The 21,051-nt window shown below is 35.9% G+C and overlaps 1 protein-coding gene across 1 annotated transcript in view; it reads left to right on the top strand.

The window, feature by feature from the left end:
* WDR17 (WD repeat domain 17) overlaps positions 1-21,051 on the top strand; it is a 62,842-nt gene that overhangs the window by 14,688 nt on the left and 27,103 nt on the right. The window contains exons 2-8 of the mRNA XM_037399477.1: positions 9,122-9,250; positions 10,308-10,491; positions 12,242-12,472; positions 16,724-16,975; positions 17,707-17,829; positions 18,159-18,346; positions 19,616-19,784. Coding sequence (XP_037255374.1) covers positions 9,128-9,250; positions 10,308-10,491; positions 12,242-12,472; positions 16,724-16,975; positions 17,707-17,829; positions 18,159-18,346; positions 19,616-19,784 — 1,270 coding nt within the window. The 5' untranslated portion in view covers positions 9,122-9,127. The remainder of the gene's footprint in view (positions 1-9,121; positions 9,251-10,307; positions 10,492-12,241; positions 12,473-16,723; positions 16,976-17,706; positions 17,830-18,158; positions 18,347-19,615; positions 19,785-21,051) is intronic.

Raw genomic sequence — 21,051 nt, 5'->3', positions numbered from 1 at the left:
AAATTCTCCTGGAAATACGAAAGGTTTAACCTTTGTTTAGAGCAGTAGGTGCATAAACCTATGTAATTATTCTACATTGTTCTACATGTGACTGTCATGATTAATATAGTCAGGTTTTGCTCATCTTTTGCCCAGAAGTAGTTGCTTGAAGTAGTGTGTAATAGTCTCAGTAATACTGTTTAGAGACCTACATTAGAAACTGCAGTTTGATTGTCCGTATAAAGAACTGAAAATTCTTTATCGTTTTGTGGTACTCCATGCAAAGTAGGAAGAGTCTTTGTTTTAAAGGAGTAGCTCAACTAATAATTGAGATATCTGGTTCTTTAAAGAGTACAACTGAAATACAACACCACCATCTGTATCTTTTTTTCTAAGCTTTTTTTTTCCTTGTGGGTCTATTAATATTAATGACAGCTGATCTTGGACAATATAGATATTGTCAGAATTTTCATAGTGTAAGATTTCTTTTCATCTTCTGATGTACTTACTTTTAAATTTGAGATTCCCCAGATTCATAAAGTAATAGATATAAATGCATATAAAGGTAATGGATAGGTAGCATAGAATAGTACATTTCCTAAATTCTGAAATGCTCCTTCCAGAAACATTGAAGTTTTTGGAAATTTCATTGCTCTGTTTATTCTTAGTAATTTAAATTTGTCCATTGACTTTTAAGCTGCATATGCACAGAATATTTCCAATTATCCTTTATTTCATGGGTCTGGATATAATAATCAGAATTCAATTTCTTAACATCACTGTACTGTGCTAAATGTTTTCCAGCCCCATTGGAAGAAGGCTAGTATTAATTACACTTAACGTTAATACATGAGTCTCGGTGTTGTTGAGGCAGGCATAGTTACGATTAAGTTGGCTTCCACACTGTCTTGCACTTGGATGTTTCTTGGTTGGTTTGAAGGTGTTTGTGGTTTTAGCAAGATAAATTCACTGTCCATTAACTGGTGCTTCAAACTGGTCCCATCAGATAGAGTAATGAATTTGAAACTGTGGTTCATAGGTCACGTTTTCATTTCCAATGGATTTTCCCACAAAGATGGGTAAATATACCCAATGTTTTTAAGGAGACATCACTTTTATGTCACTGAAGAAGATCTTTAATTATTACATTATCATTGACATATTGACAAAGATACTGGTACCTGGCGACAATAGTCTGGATGAGATATAACAGTTTTATATGTCAAATATACAGGAGTGACAGCATGCTTTCCACATAAGAAAACATACAAACTTCGTTGGAAGATAGTGACAAAAGAATGAACAGAAGCAGAAGGCATTGCGTATAGCACTTTACTGCATATAGCTGTTCAGAAATTAGGGGTTTGTATGCACAGAAGCATATTGGTTAACAGAAGGCTACTGTATATTCACTTCTGTGTGCATGCCATATTGCATATGTACTCATTTGGACAGGTCATACATGATATGGACCACAATTGCTAACAAAATAAGCATATGCTGTTGCTTGTGCTTGATGGTTATAAATTTATGAATACTTAACAACATGCAAGCACACCTCTTCATAATTAAAGGGTGCTAAGTGATGAGTGTAAAGAGCTGTTATTATTCTGTAAATACCATTGTAGTATAATCAGGAAATACAACAAGCAATGAAATACGCTGAGTAGCTGAAGCAGTGAAAAAGGAGTTAGGTTAAAATTAAAATGGTGCCTGTTAAAGAGCTGCAGTTGCCAGGCTACTGACACTGCTGTGTTGTGTGTGTGGTGCGACACAATGCTCTTGCATCCTTTAGTAACTGCATTATTCGGTGAACATCAAGGTTTAGTTCCTTCATCTGTCAAGTAAAACGATTTCATTCTACAACCAGGACAAGATTTTGCATTTTGGAGAGCAGCAAGGTATTGGAATGAACATGGACATTCTTAAGTGGTTTACAAAAAATGATACCTATGCTAAGGTAGGGATTATTAGGCATTTATCTTGAAGTTATTGATATATAGCCATGTCCATGCAGTTGTTTTAAAATAATATTAACTCTATGGTATACAAAATTGAATATTTTTTTTTCTATATTTAGTAACAAGGAAGGACTTAAAATGTTGCTGCTCATGCCAATTGAAAAGAAAGGTTTTTGTTGTCCTCCCTCTTCCCTTCATCTCCTTGGAAACTGGGCATCCTTTGATAGCTTTCCCAGTGTGGTATATGTTTTTTACATGCGGAGTTTTTTTCAGTGTATGCTTTAGAGTCCAATATTAATACTGGTACAGTCCTTATATTGAAACAAAATAGTTTTTTAACAAAGTATGAAAAATCTCAATTATGTAAAAATGTGTGAAATCATACATATATTCAGTTATCCTGCATTTCTAGTTTTCTGCCAGTTTACTCAGGCTGATCTAATGAATGCTGCTTTCTCCTTTGTGCTATGAGTATGTTCAACAGGAATCTGTAGTGTCTGAAAATATTTGTAGAAAACTGCTTTAATGCAGAATTCTTAGAATAAGTCGGTGTGCCACACAATTGTAATTTCTTCTTCTAGATACTGTTGTACTGAATTTCAAAGTGAATGCTTTTTCTTAATTACTATATTTTTTGTAAAGCAGTGTAACTCATTACAGGGAGCAGCGAATATTAACAAGTTTAAAGCAGCAAACATTATTATTTAAAGTGCACATTCCTTTCTATAATACAACTCTGAATACTTAGATTTTTCCTATTTTAGTGTATGTTAAAAAGTTACCTATATGAAGAATCGATGTTTAATAATGCTTCTTAAGCATGAATTAACTCAGTGAAATAATGATATACCACAAAGCAGCATTTTTCATCTAAATGCTGAGTCTTATTTAGGAGGCATTTTCATTTGAATTTCAGACTCTTAAGAAAAATAGTACATTATCAAAAAATGATTGTTTAGTTTGAAGTTGTGAATGAGGCTTCAATTGGAGAATTTCTTCCAAAAAATCAGTTACTTTTTGTCTTTAAATGTAGAACCAAGAGAAGACAAATGTGTTGTTGTATTTCAAATACGGTGCTTAATGTGTCATATCTGGCAATGCTTACAGACATACATTTAGAAGTAGGCTTAAATAATTTTATAGCTATTTGATGACAATGATTTTTTGGTCATCATTACTGTAGCCTAAATTCTAAGCAGTGACATATGCATTTAGAAACCATTAAAATACCCTAAACTATGCAGGTGTCCTGATGACGTGAAGAAAATACATAAAAGACTCTTCATTGTTAATCAGCTGCGTGGAAAACACAGAGAAGAAAGCTCTATAGTGGAGAACTGTCTCCAGACCCAAAGTGCAAGTCTGTTTTGTGGTCATGGTAATTTTAAAAGCAGTGCAGAGGACCTTTTTGTTCTAGATTTCAACATTTAGGCTTGGAATCCTCCTTATTTGCAGCTGCTTAGTGTAGTATTTTCCTGTAGACTAGATTTCATGTAGTCAGGAATAACTTCTGTCTCTTATACCAAGGCCAAAAGGAAGATGTACTGAATATATTAACAGGATATTTTTTTTTAAATACAGATTACTGCACCATTCTACAAGACAATTTGTTGTTACTCTGAAAAAAAATATGTGAAATTGTTTTAGCATCTGTAAGACATCTTAACTTTACGATCAATTTTACCTGTAACCAAATGGCAAATTAAACAAGATTTAAGTTAATACTTTCTTACAGATTAAATTTCATCAAATCAGGAACCTCTTAGCTCCCATATAAGAAGGCAAAAGAGAAGATCTGTTCAAAATGAGACAAATCTGTGATTACTGTAAAATAGTTATCTGTGCATTCTTAGTGTCTACAATATATGTTAACTTTTAATCACTCTTACATGCGGTAAACCTACAAACTCAACCTATGATAATCCAATATTGTACATCTAATTCTCTTCTAATTCACTGGGGCTTTTTTAATGTTCCTTATGTTTTTGCTAACATATCTAGTCTTTTAACCATTATCTTTTCCCTGGAATCAAGAATGGAAACAGAGATATTCAAGATATTACTCTGCATTTTAGTAAGTTATGTAATCAACTGGATGACTGATTTCAGAAAAAGTGGTTGTTGGTGGTGCCAGTTATTTTTTTCATTGTGATTGGAAAAAGTCTGTAGTGCAGTTCTGAAATCAGAAATCTTTGGATTTGGGTATATATGTAATTGATACTTTAATTGCACAGAAGTGACCTCTGGAACTTGTAATTTACTAAATGGTAAAAAGAACACTAAGTGGCAAAATTGGAAATTTGGAGTCTAATTTTGGTCACTTTGCTGATTCTTTAAGAAGATAAATTCCTCTCTGTGGGACTCATGTCGTTCATAACATGAGATGGATTGCAAATGAGCTGCAAGGTGGTGCAGTTTATAGAACTGTTCTCTGGAATCTCTAATGTATTTGCTGCAGAAGTCAGAAGAATTAATATCGTTGGCAGAGACAGAAAGGAGGTCTAATAGCCAAAGCACTACTCTGCAGCAGAGCTGTACCTTGTAACCTGTTTTTCTATATATTTCTGCTCTGTTGTTGTACAGTCTCCTTTACCAACATTTTCATTCAGAGGTTAAACATGGGTGTTTGGGGGTTTTCTAGGCATTTAGAATTTGGTCAGAACTATTAAGCACTGTAACTACAGTCAGTGATATCTTAGAGATGATTAGTCCCAGACATTCAATCTGATCCTGATCTGCTACAGCAGCACCCAAAATAAGTCTCTCTCTCTGTTTTTTTTTCCCTTTCACACCTTCCAAAGTAAGAGACTTATAATCTCACGGAGGTTGCTTCTTATATTTATTCATTACTCTTTGTCTACCAAGTAGATACCCCAAGCAAGAAAAATGGAAGATAAAATTGATCATTCAACTTCATTTTAATCCCTTGTATATATGCATTAAAATGATTTTTTAATTATTATTTATATAATATGCTTTTTTCAGTATTGACCAATAGGTTCCCTTGGCTATTATAGGTCATTATTACCATACCTGTACAAAGTTTTTTCTATATGCACCTTTAATATTAATGTGTTTCAGAAAAATATTTCCCCCTCCATACAGCTGATACCAAGTAGGTGAAGTGTGATCTGCAGGCAGCGTATCTCTCCTAGGGCCGTTAGACAGCAGTGCATTGCATAGCCAACCCTTGCACTTAACCAACAGTTGCTCCCTCAAAATACTTGATGGCATTTGAAGTCTCCTTTTTGCTTTTTAATTCCCCTTCCTTTCTGGGGCTTGAAAATGTACTAACACATGGTAAATTGAACATAACTCTCCGTGTCTTTAAAGATTAATAGTCTCATCTGTTTGACCTAAAGATCCCATCCCAGTCTTGGAATGGAAGGATATGAGCTCTTTAGGAAGAACAGGCACGGGAAAAGAGGAGGGGTTGTTGCCCTCTCTGTCAGCAACCAGCTGGAGTGCATGGAGTTCCACGTGGGGATGGATGAGAAGCCAACCAAGACCTTATGGGTCAGAATTAAAGGAAGGACAGGGACAGGTGATCTTGTAATGGGAGTCTGGTACAGGCCACCAAACAAGGAAGACCAAGCAGATGAGGCCCTCTATAGACAGGTAGGAGCCATCTCATGTTCACAAGCCCTGGTCCTCATGAGGGACTTCAACCATCCCAATATCTTTTGGGGGGACAACAGAGCAGGGCATAAGCAATCCAGAAGGTTCTTGGAATGCATTGACAATAACTTGCTTTTCCAAGTGACAGAGGAGCCAATGAGGAGGGATGTTATGATGGACCTTGTGCTCACCAACAAGACGGGGCTGGTGGGTAATGTGAAGTTCAAGGGCAGCCTTGGCTGCAGTGACCATGAAATGGTGGCATTCAAGATCCTTAGGGCAGCGAGAAGGGCACATGGCAAGATTGCTACCCTGGGCTTCAGGAGAGTGGCCTTTGGCATCATCAGGGAGATATTCTTCATAGAGTAGCATGGGATAGAGCCCTGGAGGGAAGAGGGGCTGAAGAAAGCTAGTTAATATTCAGGGATCACCTCCTCCAAGCTCAGCAGCAATGTGTCCCAACAAAGAGGAAGTTAGGCAAAAACTCCAGGAGGCCTGCATGGATGAGCAAGAAGTTCCTGGACAAACTCAAGCACAAAAAGGAAGCCTACAGCGGGTGGAAGCAAGGACAGGTATCCTGGAAGGAATTCAGAGAAATTGTCTGAGCAGCCAGAGGTCAGGTTAGGAAAGCTAAATCCCTGGTAGAACTAAATCTGGCCAGGGGCATGAAGGGCAACGAGAAAAGCTTCTGTAGTTATGTCAGTGATAAAAGAGAGACTAGGGAAAATGTGGGCCCTCTCCAGAAGGAAATGGGAGACCTGGTTGGTTACCTGGGACATGGAGAAGGCTGAAGTGCTCAACGACTTTTTCACCTCGGTCTTCACCAGCAAGTGTTCCAGCCACAGCTCCCAAGTCACAGAAGGCAAAGGCAAGGACTGGGAGAATGAAGAACTGCCCGCTGTAGGAGATCGGGTTTGAAACCATCTAAGGAACCTGAAGTGGGACGAGTCCATGGGAACCGATGTGGTGCATTTATGGATCCTGAGGGAAGTGGTGGATGAGGTGGCTAAGCCACTGTCCATCATATTTGAGAAGTCGTGGCAATCTGGTGAAGTTCCCACAGACTGGGAAACCTAACACCCATTTTTTAAAAGGGAAAAAAGGAAGACCTGGGGAATTACAAGCCAGTCAGTCTCACCTCTGTGCCTGGCAGAATCATGGGGCAGATCCTCCTGGAAACTACGCTAAGGCACATGGAAAATAAGGAGGTGATTTAGTGAAGCCATGTTGGCTGTCACCAAGGCAAATCACACCTGACAGATTTCATGGTCTTCTATGACAGGGTTACCAAGTTGGTGGATGAAGGAAGAGCAACTGATGTCATCTACCTGGACTTGTGCAAAGCATTTGACTCTGTCCCACATGACAACCTTGTCTCTAAACTGGAGAGACATGGATTTGACAGGTGGACTGCTCAGTGGATAAGGAATTGGCTGGATGGACACACTCAAAAGAGTTGTGGTCAATGGCTTGATGTCCAAGGGGAGACCAGTGACGAATGGCATTCCCCAGGGGTGTGTACTTGTTCCCGTGCTGTTCAACATCTATGCCAGTGACACGAAAACTTGGATTAATTGCACCTTCAGCAAGTTTGCCACCAACACCAAGCTGTGTGGTGTGGTCAACACGCTGGAGGGAAGGGATGCTGTCCAGAGGGACCTTAACAGGCTTGAGAGGCGGGTCCAAGCAAACTTTATGATGTTCAACAAGGTCAAGTGCAAGGTCCTGCACATGGGTCGGGGTCAACCCCCAGCACTGATACAGGCTGGGTGGAGAATGGATTAAGAGCAGCCCTGCGGAGGAGGACTTGGGGGTGTTAAGTAGATGAGAAGCTCAACATGGCCTGACAATGTGTGTGCTTGCAGCTCAGAAAGCCAACTGAATCCTGGGCTGTATCAAAAGAAGCATGGCCAGCAGGTTGAGGGAGATGAGACCCCACCTGGGGTACTGCATTCAGCTCTGGAGCCCCCAGCATAAGAAGAACATGGACCTGTTGGACTGAGTCCAGAGGAGGCCACAAAGATGCTCAGAGGACTGGAGGACTTCACTCTCCTGTGAAGACAGGCTGAGAGAGTTGGGGTCGTTCAGCCTGGAGAAAAGAATTTTCCAGGGAGACCTTACCGCAGCCTTTTGGTACCTAAAGGGGACCTAAAAGAAAGCTGGTGAGGGACTTTTTGCAAGGGCGTGTACTGATAGGATGAGGGATGATGGCTTTAAGCCGAAAGAGGGTACATTTAGATTAGATATCGGGAAGAAATTCTTTACTGTGAGGGTGGTGAGGCACTGGAACGGGTTGCCCAGAGAAGCTGTGGATGCCCCATCCCTGGAAGTGTTCAGGACCAGGTTGAATGGGGCTTGAAGCAACCTGGTCTAGTGGAAGGTGTCCCTTTTTAATCCAGTTGTTTGGGTTGACTTCTATGCAGAAGTAAATCCTTTTTGCAGCTATTTAGACCTTGTTCTGCCATTTGGATCCCCTCGCTGTTGTAGGCTGTGGTCCACCTAGTCATCCTTGTCAACCTCACTTGCAGTTGTTTGGCCACCAGAGCCTCCCATGGTGGTGCTAAAGCCACAGTCATTTCTGCAGGTTGGTGAAGCAGGCTTTGTACCAGCTTTGTACCAGAGCAATTGTGGTTGGAAGTGACCTCTGGAGATCGTCTTGTACAACCCACCCAGGAGTTAACGATACCTTTGCAAATGTGTACGTTCTTGGTCGTAGTAGGGTACGTAAATGGGCCAGAGAAAAACGGCGAGGCTCGTGTGTGCTCTTGGTAACAGTTTGACATTATTGTGAATCAGATGGGAGCTAGGCGGATAACGGCTCTGGGCGAGCAAAGCATTTCTGGTGTTCTGGTGGTCAAGTCGGTTGTTGCCTCATTATGAGCAGGACCGGTAAGCTTGACGCTTGGTTTGGACAGTGGTAGCACACTTTGCTATACGCTAATACAGTAATGTTACACCAAGCCTTGCTTTTTATTTTCCAGTTTACAACTTTTCTGTTAAACGGTAATTATCAAGAAAATTTAGAAAGCCTCTCCAAAAAGGATGATGATAATAAGTGATGCATAGTTGTTCTATGCAGGTGCTTTGAAGACCTTTTTAGACACATTGCTTAACCTAAAGCAAAATTATTAGCGTATGGTTTATTTTGTGGGGGATAAAGGGAAGAAGAGAGCAGAGGGGGCATTACACTGGAATAGAGAAAGTGTCAAACCAAGCTGCAGAAGAAAGTAGAAGTGATGAAGAACAGCTTCAGCTACTTGATTTACAAATCAAGAACTATTCAAGTGATCATGGGCTGTCCCCAGCTTTTCCTCTCTAAAGTGGATCCCTGTGCGTGGTATCAAAGTCCATTTCTTGTGTAGCACTGAAACCTCCAAACGTCTGCTTTGCTTTATTTCAGATACATTCATTTTACCTCATAAACACAAGATGTTGCTGTTAAAACATAAAGGCTAGCTATATTTTAAAAATACATATACAATACATTATTTATGGGAACAAAAATGTATTATTCTGTTCTTTAACACTGTTATCTTGTAGTCTAATAAGTTTCTGTTTTAAAGGCAAAAATGTCGCAGGTTAAACAAGTGGGACTTTTAGCTGCTGGATGTCAGCCATGGAACAAGGATGTATGTGCTGCTAGTGGGGACAGATTTGCTTACTGTGCTACCCTTGCTATTTATATTTATCAGGTAAGATTATTTAACAGACTGGTTACATTTTTACATTGTAGTTTATCTCACTTTGAACTCTTTCAATAAATATTTCTACAATGCTTTTGAAAGTATGATTGTTGCTGAGAAGATGCCTATTTAAAACTCAGTCTTCCATTCAAGATACTCCTTGCAAATAATTTTTTCTCCTTATTACAGCTTGTGCAAAAGATTGATGTAAATGTTATGTTTGAAGTTGTATATGTCAAGAATTATTGAAAGACAGGCTCTCAGTCCAGCAAACATTTGAGATGATTGTGATAGAAGTGATAGAAGAGCAGATTCTGAGAGAAAAATGAAACAATTCCATGGTTTCATTTGAAGCAGTAGTGTAAAAGTATCTTTTGAAATAGTTTAACCCACTGTGCAAAGTTGTGGGTTTAGTGTCCCACCTTTCTTTGATTTGGAACAAGTTCTTTCTGCATATCTGAACTGCCTAGCACCATGGTCCTCTGAAGTTCACAGTCACTATACAACACCACCTAACAAAAAACCAGAAATGCTGTGATGTGGAATTTTCAGACTGAGAAATAAGTCAGGAAATAGAGGATGTGCTTCATGAGTTATTCTGCTAGTAGGATTAAAATAAAATTTACTGTGTCAGGTTTGGGCATTTGATTTTTTTTTTCTTAGGTGTACCAAGCAATTTAAGAAATGAGAGGGATTTCAAACTCATTTTCATATTCTATCCTGTTTAACCCCTTGCAGATTACTAAATGATTGTTACCATGCCTGTAAACAAAACACTTCAGGGTTGTGTTTGAGTGCAGTTATTAATGGAATATAATAGTTCATAAGTGACAGGAGGATAAACTAAGTACTGGTTCAGCTCATTGAATATTTAATATCTTTTCTGTCCAAGTCAAATGTATGAGAATTTAATTTATTGAGATGTCGGGTACTGACAATCGTTAAATCCACTATAAATTCATCTGTAAGTCTAATATTGTTATATGAACTATTCTCCAACCAGACATTACTTAAAGTGAGTTTAAAAAAATACATAATTCTAAAATTAATTTTACTTTTTGTTTAGCTGGATCACCAATACAATGAATTCAAGCTCCGGGCAATTATGTCTGAGCATAAGAAGACAATCACAGCCATATCTTGGTGTCCCCACAATCCTGACACGTTTGCAAGTGCCAGTGCAGACAGTTTAGTGATTATTTGGAATGTGACTGAACAGAAAGTTGTGGCCAAGCTGGACAATACGAAAGGTATTTCAGACATGGAGATCTATTTGATCCATACATCTTTTTCATGCACAAGTATCAGAAATACTTGATATAGAGTAATATCTAAGCACCTGGTAGGCCGGATGTTTAACAGTTACATAACACAGTATTCTTGTCAGGTTTTTGGCACTTCATTTTAGAAAATAGTGATAGTGTGTTTGAGTTAATTGCTCTGAACCATCTGGTAACTGGTAAAGAAAGAGGTTATTCTTTTTGTTAAAGTACTTGACCAATTCAGGAATTTACTTTGCCATTGAGTTCTTGTTGAGCAAGAAAAAGAAACATTTTTTTCCATCACTGTATAAAAGGATAAATAATTTTTAAGCTTTGTGTGTTTTTGTGATAACTTTGTGGAAGTGAAAGCTAGTAAAATGTAGCCTTCAACAGAATCAAGTATAAATTAGCAGTCAATTTGAAAATAATTTTTTCTTTAAATACCCTAATGCTTGTCTACCTTCATATTCTCTCAGAACTTGAAACTTCTGATTTGGAGATTGTAATAGAAGTTTAGGGGGTTAGAAGTCTGTGTCTGTCACCTTTCCCTGCCCCACTATGATTCATTCCCTTTGGTCAAAACCAGCGCCTGTATTTCTGTTCTTACAGTCAGTCTCTCTTCAGTGTCCTTGACTCCTACATTTGCATTCTTGGAAAATAGGTAAACCCATGAACAGTCAGTATCTCAGGATCTTCTAAGATGTTTTGGGATCCCCTACTCTGTTCTTTCCAGAGTACTAAAGATACATCTGAAAATCCTGTACATCTTGCATATCCTGCAAAAGGAATAAGTAGGAAAAATCCCACACTGATTTGATCAATTCTAAAAGGAATGTTGTATCAGTTAACGCATTAATCTAAAAACTGTTGCTTTTTTCCCCAATACGTTGCTTGTTTAAAAAAAAAACTACTTCTGGCAATGACTAAATGTGAAAGAAATGTTATTATTTTAAACTTTTTAAAACCTAATTTACTTTTAGGTTAGTATGTTTAAACCTCCTATCAATGCTGCTTTTACTCTCTTTGACACTGCCATATTTAAGTGTCTAAATACAAACAGGTTTGAATTTTCAGCTTGTGTCATAACATTTATTCCTTCAAATGCACATTAAGTTATGAGGATAATGAGGAGACGTTAAGGCCAAAATCCTTAAACTGTAATGCCTACAGTTAGATGTTAGGCAACTGAATTAAAACCGTCAAATATCCAGAAGAAAGCTATCAGGAGTTCCCTTTGATTATAGAACTAGCTTTCCAGTTTTGTCACAAATATCTGCCTATGTTATATTTATCTCTAAATTAAATTTTACTGTGTTTTGCAAAAAGAGACATTTTAAAGTTTTCAATATTTTACCAGCTTACTAGCAAATAGCTTATAATAAAATAAAATGATGAATGGAATGGTGAACGACTCAAACTATTGTTTACAGGATCAGGCTTATCATCTTTCATATGTGTGATTGTCTTTGGCACTAATTAAGTATAGGTAACATAAAATACGGTCCATCAAAATAGCATTAAAATAATTTGGGAAATAATCCTACTTCCTGCCTATGGATATGTGTAGTTTACTTTTACACTGTAAGATATTCAGACAGTTGTCTACATTTCAGTCTAATCGTTTTTATGTATAATAATTATTTCTACAGCTTTTCAAGACAAATGCTGGTACTGGGTCAAGCAGTAATACACTGAATTTCATATCTTCGTTCTCATAAGGTTTACCTGTATGTTTCAGGAATTCCTGCGTCACTTAGCTGGTGCTGGAACGCAGATGATGCAGTTGCATTTGTGTCCCACAGAGGTCCGTTGTACATTTGGACTATCTCAGGACCTGACAGCGGGGTAACTGTACATAGAGAGGCACATAGTTTCTTGTCAGACATCAGTCTGTTTAGATGGCATCCAAAGAAGAAAGGAAAAGTAGTATTTGGACATACTGATGGAAGCCTGTCTATTTTTCAGCCAGGTAAAAACTGTCAGGGTAAAGTATTTATTTTTATATATGTATATCTCTTTTTCTCAGTATATGTGTGTAATTTGCACTTTTTTTCTTTAGGTTTTAAAATGTATTTACATATATAAAACTTCTTCTTAGTTCATACTATTTCTGCTCCTTCCATATCACAAAAATATGTTTTCTTAGATAGCGCAGAGCATTTTCTTTGTATCATCTCCCTTTTGTGACCAAGATAACATTGCAATTCTCGATGAGTACAATAAACTGGATTTTTTAGGGAATGGTAACAACCATGATCATCTACTGAACTGTATTTCCCAGCAGGTTTGTTCTTCTGCATAGTGATTTGAATCTTTTGCTTAGTCTTTTGCTTTTCTTGCATTTGTTCTGGAGTTCTCTGCTTCATATTCCAGAGTATTCTGTACTTTTGTAGGTAGAATCTCATGTCACGTTTCATATTACCTTCATGATTCTGTTCTGTTAAAGACTATATGGGAAAATACCAATCTCTTTTTGTCTGAAATCCACCAAGCACATTTGTGAGTACTTCATAAATAGTCTCATGAAGGTGTCTTGTTCATAAGCTCATTTGAAGCTGAAATTTATCTCGCTTTCATAGGTTTCTGCAAAGACAGATAGCTGTATTAGGTGGACTGTTTTGATGTCTTTTTTTTTCCTGGTGGATACTTTTTCCTCCACTAAAAACTGATTTTGAACTTTGTGAGGAAAAAATGTTCTTTAAGTTATGTGTTAATTTTACATAGCGTTTCACTCCAACAGCCATGCAAAATTTAATTTCCTTCATTTCACTTTACTAAGTTGTCACTCCGCATGCCACAGAGAACATATTTCTTTGCTTCTATATTCAGTATATATTCATTACATTATATATTATATTATATAATATTATGTTATATATTGAATATTATTTATTCAGTAGTGCTGACTAAATTAGTATAGGCATTGGGAAAAGGAAAATAATTTTAATATGATAACCTCTAAATATATATCAAACTGAGACTTGTCATGGAGCTTGTCTAGGATGATTTTAATATTAAAATAAAAATAATTGGAAAAGGATTTAAAATGTCAAAATTATGTTCTGAAAATGCAAACATAATATTGGCTAAAAAACCTAGCAGCAGTGGCAGTTTTGTACGTACCACAACTCTAGTTGCTATGAAAAATCTTTTATTGAAAATTATCCATTACTGCTGGGGAAAAACCTACATGCATTGGCTTGAAATTGAGTTTAGATTATTACAGAAATTTTGCGTGTCTCTGTATTTAAGATAGTTTTCATTATTACTGTAATATTATATATATTCATTGAGATAATTTTAAAGTAAAAATAAATGAACCATTACATTTGTTTGCTGTTCTTAACATCTTTAAGATTTTTGGTTTCAAACAGAGTTGTTGTTGAAGGTTAATACACAGTTGGGTGAAAATTTTTGACAGAATTCTTTTGCTGAAAATCCTGGATTTAAGTAGTGCGGTTTACTTCTACTTAATAAATCTGTTAGAATTGAGAAGGAAACATTGCAGTTTGGCTTTCAAAAATGAGCTTTCAAGTTTTTATTTTTAAAATGTTTAGAATTCCACTTTCTCAAAATTATTCAAGAAAAATAGTACACTTTCTGTTGGACCATATTAAGTGTTTTCTAAACCTGAACACACTTATTTTAAAGAAATGGATGTAAAAACCTTCTTAGTCAAATAAGATTCTCATTGGATTTTTATGTAACAAAAGTATCACTGATCTGCAGAGGTCTACTTGCAAAGTAATTGTCAGAACTGAGTAGCAAATTCGACTGTGTGGGATAAATTAGTATAACCAATTCAGACGCATTCAGGAATTACTTCTAGGTGAAATAACATAGAGCTGCCATTCAAAGCCCAGACTTGTATGCAATAAGAAATCTGAATAATTTAATACAAAGGATTATATTCTTGTAATTAAGACAATGACATTGGAGCAATCATGGTGACTTGGAAATACTGCAGACCAATATTAGTTTTCTTTTGACTTGCCTTCTTTACGCTGTTAAAAGGGATTTGTTTAGATAAAAACATCAATGTGTTTTAGAATAGATCACAAATATTTTGGTGAACGGATAAATTCATTACAGTATGTTTCAAAATCAGGTAATCTTGAAAAATAGATTGTATCACTATAACAAAATATAAGTACCATTACTGTGGTTACACTTTCATAAATTAATTTAATATGGCTTAAAAATCAGATACAATAGAAAATGTAGGCTTATCCAAGCTATTTTATCAATTGCGGGTTTCTAGTTTGCAATTTATAGTCAAAGTTCATCTGACTTTTGTTATCGGTAGCTTTTTAAAATTAACAATACATAGAAGAAAGTGGTATTAATAGGATTAATATAGGTTCTCCATTTAAGAAAAAAAGGAACACACACAAAGAATTAGTACTTTTAAATAAGGAATAGAAAGCTAATATTTTGCTTCAAGATTGAACTTCAGGCCTCATCTACCTCATGTCAGAATGTGCAGAATGACTTGTTATCGGACCAGAGCTTAGTTTGTGAAATCAACTAAGTAAATTAACAAGTCAAATCAATTAAAAATAAATAAATCCTATTCCTTACTTCTGAAAGTTTCAGTCCTTGTGTAGGATATCTTACAAAACCTACAGATCATTAGAGAATGTGAACATCCATAAGTTCCTGTTAATTGCGTGAAAGTTCAGTGTGATTGACTCCTTGAAAGCTCTAGTCTTTCTATTGAAATGTGGGTCACTGCTGCATAATTAGCAGAGTACACAACTACTTTTTTCACTATGTTATCTACTTAGGTTTTTCTCTCCTGGCTGTATTTTCTTTTTATTAACTCCAGACTATCCATTAATGTAACAGAACATTTAGTGTGAAGAAAAAAATATGCAAGGATCTAAGATCAGTAATCTATTTTTAAAGAAATACAGAGCAGTCATATAGCGCCAAATGTTCTGTACTAGTTTACCTTTCGTTTGTTCTCAAAATATGCACAGCTTACTTAAATGACCTGTGACTCAGTTGCATGATTCAGTGCTGATTTCTTCTTTTAATGGAAAAAAAATATAAATTAACAGTTAGGGTTTCCATGACCTTGGCTTCTGGACATTTTTGTGAAGTATGGGTATAACTGAATAGCCTCAATATCCGTACTCTCACACCAGCTGATTGTGCTTTCTTGGGACTGAAGGGTTTGAACATAACTGGCCTTCATCACTTGAGGACTTAATGCCTTTAGTTCTTGTAAAGCTAACCAAAAAATGAAAACTCTGCTTTGTTGTCAGTACTTGGTTTTCATATGAATGTTGATTTTCATTCAACAAAAAAATTGAACTGATTTGTAAGCCGGGGACATTGTTAAAGAAAGTGAGAATCCTGAAGTTTTTGTTCTACATCAATCATTAAGTAATATAGGTAGGTCTTGGCATTTATCATAATATGACAAATTAATTGTATACTTCATTATCAAAATTGAACATTAGATTAGAAACTGAATAATGGAAGATGTCAATTCCTTATTTCTAGAAAAGAGGTAGAAAATCAGGTTTTTTTTTAATAAAGGAATTACAACTTCAAAAATACAGATCTGTGTATTTTTGCCAGCTCTCCATAAAAGCAAAAAGTGGGAAATAAACCTGATGTTAAAAATTTTGGTTCTTGATAATATGGATCATCAAGCGAAATATGTTTTCTGTTGTGGAGGTGTTAAATTAGACATTTAATGGCCTATTTTGGCTTCAAAATCTATGAACGCTTCATAATTACGTACATTTTGAGAAAGAAAAAAAAAAAAGGAAATTTTTTGTGAAAGCTTTTTTGACTGCCACAATTATTTCTTGTTCACACTGCCTTTATTTTGCCTGTATTTGCGGTGGTATGCAGATTTACTTAACTAATTTGTATTTTAGGCTGTGCTGCAGGCCTTTACTCATGGAAATTGTTAGGGCAATGTATATGATTGAACGTACTTTTCTTTAGTATAAAATCATATTAATAAACATGTCAGTGGTTTCTATTTTATGCTGTATTAAAAAGAAGGTCAGATCTGATGGAGCCAGAACTACTTTAGGTCAAATATTGCGAAGCCAGCGCCGTTAATTTCACTGGTGCAGCCAGTGGAGCAGGCTACTAAACAGGTATTTCAGGGAGAGATAAAAATTATGTTTGCAAACCTTGTAACTATTGAAAGGAGATACTTCATTTTGAGATAATCTGTTTTTTTGTGCCCTTAAAGGCTCTAAAAATCAGAAACACGTCTTAAGACCAGAGTCTCTTGAAGGAACAGATGAAGAAGATCCAGTTACAGCGCTGGAGTGGGACCCTTTGTCAACAGACTACCTTCTTGTTGCTAATTTACATAATGGTATTCGACTAGTTGATTCTGAATCGTTGTCCTGTATCACAAATTTTAATTTTCCCAGTGCAGCAGCATCTGTTCAGTGTTTAGCCTGGGTTTCTAGCGCACCTGGAATGTTTGTAACTGGAGGTAAGCCTTTTATTTCCTGTTATACCAAGGTAATAAGAACAGGGCTGAGTCTTCAAACTTCAGACTTTGTTTGATCTTTCTGTTTCTTAACATTTCTACAAATAAAAGCATACGTGCATTGTACCAAAAAAAATATATTACATAAAGCTGCAGAAAAGAACAGGAAAACTGCTACACTGAGCAGTTTTTACTTATTTTGTATTTATTCATACATAAACAAGTGACTTTAAACTATTTTTTAATACTCAATATTTTCCTCATGCACACTTTAGCAACAAGTTTAAGAGTTACTTTGGGAACAGGAAGAAAAATGCATTGTCCTAGTGGATGTCACTTCTTGATCCCCCCCACTTTTTCTCTATTTTCAGAATGATTTAAGAAAAAAATAAAAAAAATCTATTTCCTGCCACTTTTCTACACAATAGATGTTATTGCTCAGGTTGAACTAATGAGGAAAGTGAGACTGTATGAATGTTTTATACTGAGAGATATTCCATAGAATTCATCTACTGAAGTTTAAAAAATGGTTATTAATTATTGTTGTTAATAGCCATATTACCGTGGAGAGAATGGTGCCTCCTTATAAAATTCTTCTTGGGATTTTAAGCTTAATTCATTGTTGTATTTTTGCATAAAACAGTCCTTAAACTGCATACCTCTGTGTACAGTAAAAAGAGGATAATAAATAATAAAAACCCTCCATCTTTTTATATTTTGTTTTTAAACCTCAGATTCTCAGGTTGGTGTGTTACGTATTTGGAATGTTTCACGTACAACACCTATAGATAACTTTAAATTGAAGAAAACTGGTTTCCATGGTTTGCATGTGCTCAGTTCTCCCCCAAAGAAAAAGTGTAAGTGTAATTTTGATTGTTATACATTGCAATGGCTGCAAGTTGAAGAAAATCTTTTTTGTGAATTTTGTTATATACAAATTGATCTCTGTAATTGTGTTGGCTCTGTAGTTCTGAATTAAAATACCCTCTTGTGCCAGTGGACTAGACAAATGTGTAAAGCATCAAGCACTTGATAAGGTCTTTCTTTAGTGGGCCAGGCTTCATACAGGAATTCATTTCTTTTTGGGTTTAATCTTATTGGAATATAAAGCATTTTACTCTTAATAATTGTTCCTTATTATTAAATGGGAAAAATCTATTTATATCTTTTGCTTTATTTTGTTAAGCATGTTCATCACAGTATCCTACTAAAAATCACCATACATCCTCAACAAGTGAGGCTGTTCCTCCTCCAACTTTAACCCAAAACCAAGCATTTTCTCTTCCTCCTGGTCACGCTGTGTGTTGCTTCATGGATGGTGGAGTGGGGCTTTACGACATGGGAGCCAAAAAGTGGGATTTCCTTAGAGATTTGGTATGTTTCATCTCTGTTTTAGGAATGAGGGTTTATTTTGGCTTATACATTTTCTTCTAACAGCAGAAAAATGAGGATGAAGCCTTTGCAGAACTGTAAAACAGTTTGTCATTAATAAGAGTCTAAATTTCTAGGAAACAATTACTTTTCTGGAGTTGAAAGCAATTCTTTATTGCAAAAGACTGAATTCTGTTGGAAGTATCCTGGCAGTTAGTTTTCATCCAGAAGAAGATTTAAGGGCTGTTTTGTGTGGGGTTTTTTAACTGAAATATGAATTTGATGGCCTTCTCAGAAATTTTATCTGGAAAGTTTTCTATAATCCAGAATAAAAATTCCAATCACATCAGAGAGAAAAATATATGCAACTCAGATGGTGAGGTCCATCGGTTTAAAATGACAAGGACTGAATTATTAAATCTTCTTTGAAGCAGAAATTGAAATGGGGTTTATCACACATTAAGTGAGCCTATTCTTCACTGGGCTTTTGGTTATTCTGCGGAATTTTTCTCTTTTCCTCTTTCCCTGTTCCCTTTTCATTGAAAAACTTGAATAATTTTCAGCTGTACTCCCATACATGTTTGAATAGAGTCTGCTGGTTGGTGTTTTTCCATTTTTAATGGTGTTGGTCCTGTAAAGCAACTGAGGCTTAAAAAAAATTTTTATATATATTATATGTTTCTCATGTGTGTGTCAAGTTAAATTCTACAAATACATGTCTTAGAAAGCAAACAATTGACATATAAAATTTTGAATGGATTGAAGTTTAAACTGCAGTAGGGCGTAGACTGTATTTAGAAACAGGTCGATGGAATACTAGAATGAAATACTAGAAAACTTGTAGCACATGATCAACTTACAGAGCTTTATTTTTTCCATCAGGTACTTTTTACCTAAAGGGCAAAATTATTTCTGTTCTAAAAAATTAATTTTTCTTGCTTGTTTTTTTAGCTTAATCTTTTTTAGTTCTACTTTTTAGCAACTCTGTTCCAAGGGAAAATGCTAACAAGTCCCTGGCATTGCATCACCTTGTTGTTTTAGGGCAAAATTTTTCTCTCTTTAATAATGATCTATGAAAGGGAGGAGTGTTATAGTCCAAGCCATTATATACCTTTTAATTATGACTGATGAGCTATAACATACAGGGGTTTTTGGAACTCATAATTGACATGACAGTTTATAATACAATGTATTTTAGAGTTTGATCTGGAGTTGGACTTCTGAAAAAAATCAAATGTAATAAAAACGGATTAAATATTTGTTTCATTTAAGGGACATGTTGAGACCATCTTTGATTGCAAATTCAAACCTGATAACCCTGATCTTCTTGCTACAGCTTCATTTGATGGCACAATAAAAGTTTGGGACATAAATACTTTAACAGCAGTTTACACATCTCCTGGTAATGAGGGGGTTATTTATTCCCTTTCTTGGGCTCCAGGTAAGATTATTTTGCTTTAGGTTTAAGTATTCTTTGTATTAGCCTTGACTAGCAGGATTTGTGTTATGAAATTTATTAGTTTTAGATAGAAGGGTATCTTATATGGTTTGAACATAACAAGTATTATTTGTGAAACCTGTAGAATTCAATGTTTCAGACCTTGTTGAGGCTTACCGTTATGAGAAGTGATCTCGGTATTTCATACTGAGTCAGAGTGGAGGGAGGAAAATCTCCAGAACCTTTCTAGCGTTACATTACGCAGATGATGAAAGGTTTTCTTCGCATGGGAAGCAGCTAATTAAAGGCATTCACATTCTGTTTTGTGCTGAAAAAGTGGAACATAGGTGTTTACTACTTTCTCTTCCTTCTTTGTGTAGGATTCTAATCACTGAAGAGCTCTGCTTTTGCTTTATTAGAATAGGGATCCTTTTTCTGCAAAGCAGCTACTTGTTCTTAGAGAAGTCACCGAAGTCAATGGGAAATCTTTAAACTGTTCTGCAACCCAGTTAGTTGAACTTGGGAGTACGTTTATGTTACTGATGTCAGTATTGATAATACTGATGTCAGTATTGATAAGTAGGCTTTCTTGTGTTTTAATTCTTTGGACAGCAGATGCATTCTTTTTTTTTTTTTTTTTTTTTTTTTTAATCTAAATAATTCAGCTCACTGCCTTTCTCTCCTGTGCTTTTAAACTCTAAGAAATTATAGCTGACAGGAAAAAAATACTGTGATGGGAATCTTAATGTAGTCTGCGTATGTAAAATGAATTTGCACTTTTTTCATTTCAGAGACTGTCTTGCACCTTATTCCTCTTCACAGATAATTTGTCTTGCAATATGAAAATGATGGCAATATAAAATATGGTGTTTTCCTTTGTGTTACTTTGTTTTGGAATTGAAATTCAGTTTGTACTAGTATCTCACATTAAGAGAATAGTTTGTTCCTGGGAGGGGGATGGTGGTGGTCCCTTTCAAGTCTTTTATTCTGATCTTATATTTTTAAAAAGTAAATTTAAGCTAATAGGCAGCTTGTGCTTCATCTTCAGTTCCTTGCCAACCTGTCAAAGGGTTCCTGTCCATCCCAGGCAGAACTTATCCTGCTTCTTTCACATTCCTTACTCCTAGAGATTTCCTCCCCACCTTGTACTTTATTCGTAATATATAATCCAGTGCATGCCACCATTTGTATTTGGTCTCACAAGACCTTTGAACATAGTGATTGCTCTTATTTTTTTCTTTTTCTTCTTTTTTTCCCTATCATTCTGCTA

Source organism: Falco rusticolus, chromosome 1 (assembly GCF_015220075.1).
Source record: "Falco rusticolus isolate bFalRus1 chromosome 1, bFalRus1.pri, whole genome shotgun sequence".
In the NCBI taxonomy this organism is placed as follows: domain Eukaryota; kingdom Metazoa; phylum Chordata; class Aves; order Falconiformes; family Falconidae; genus Falco; species Falco rusticolus.
Note: the sequence above shows the minus strand (reverse complement) of the source record. Positions and strands in the feature narration are given on the sequence as shown.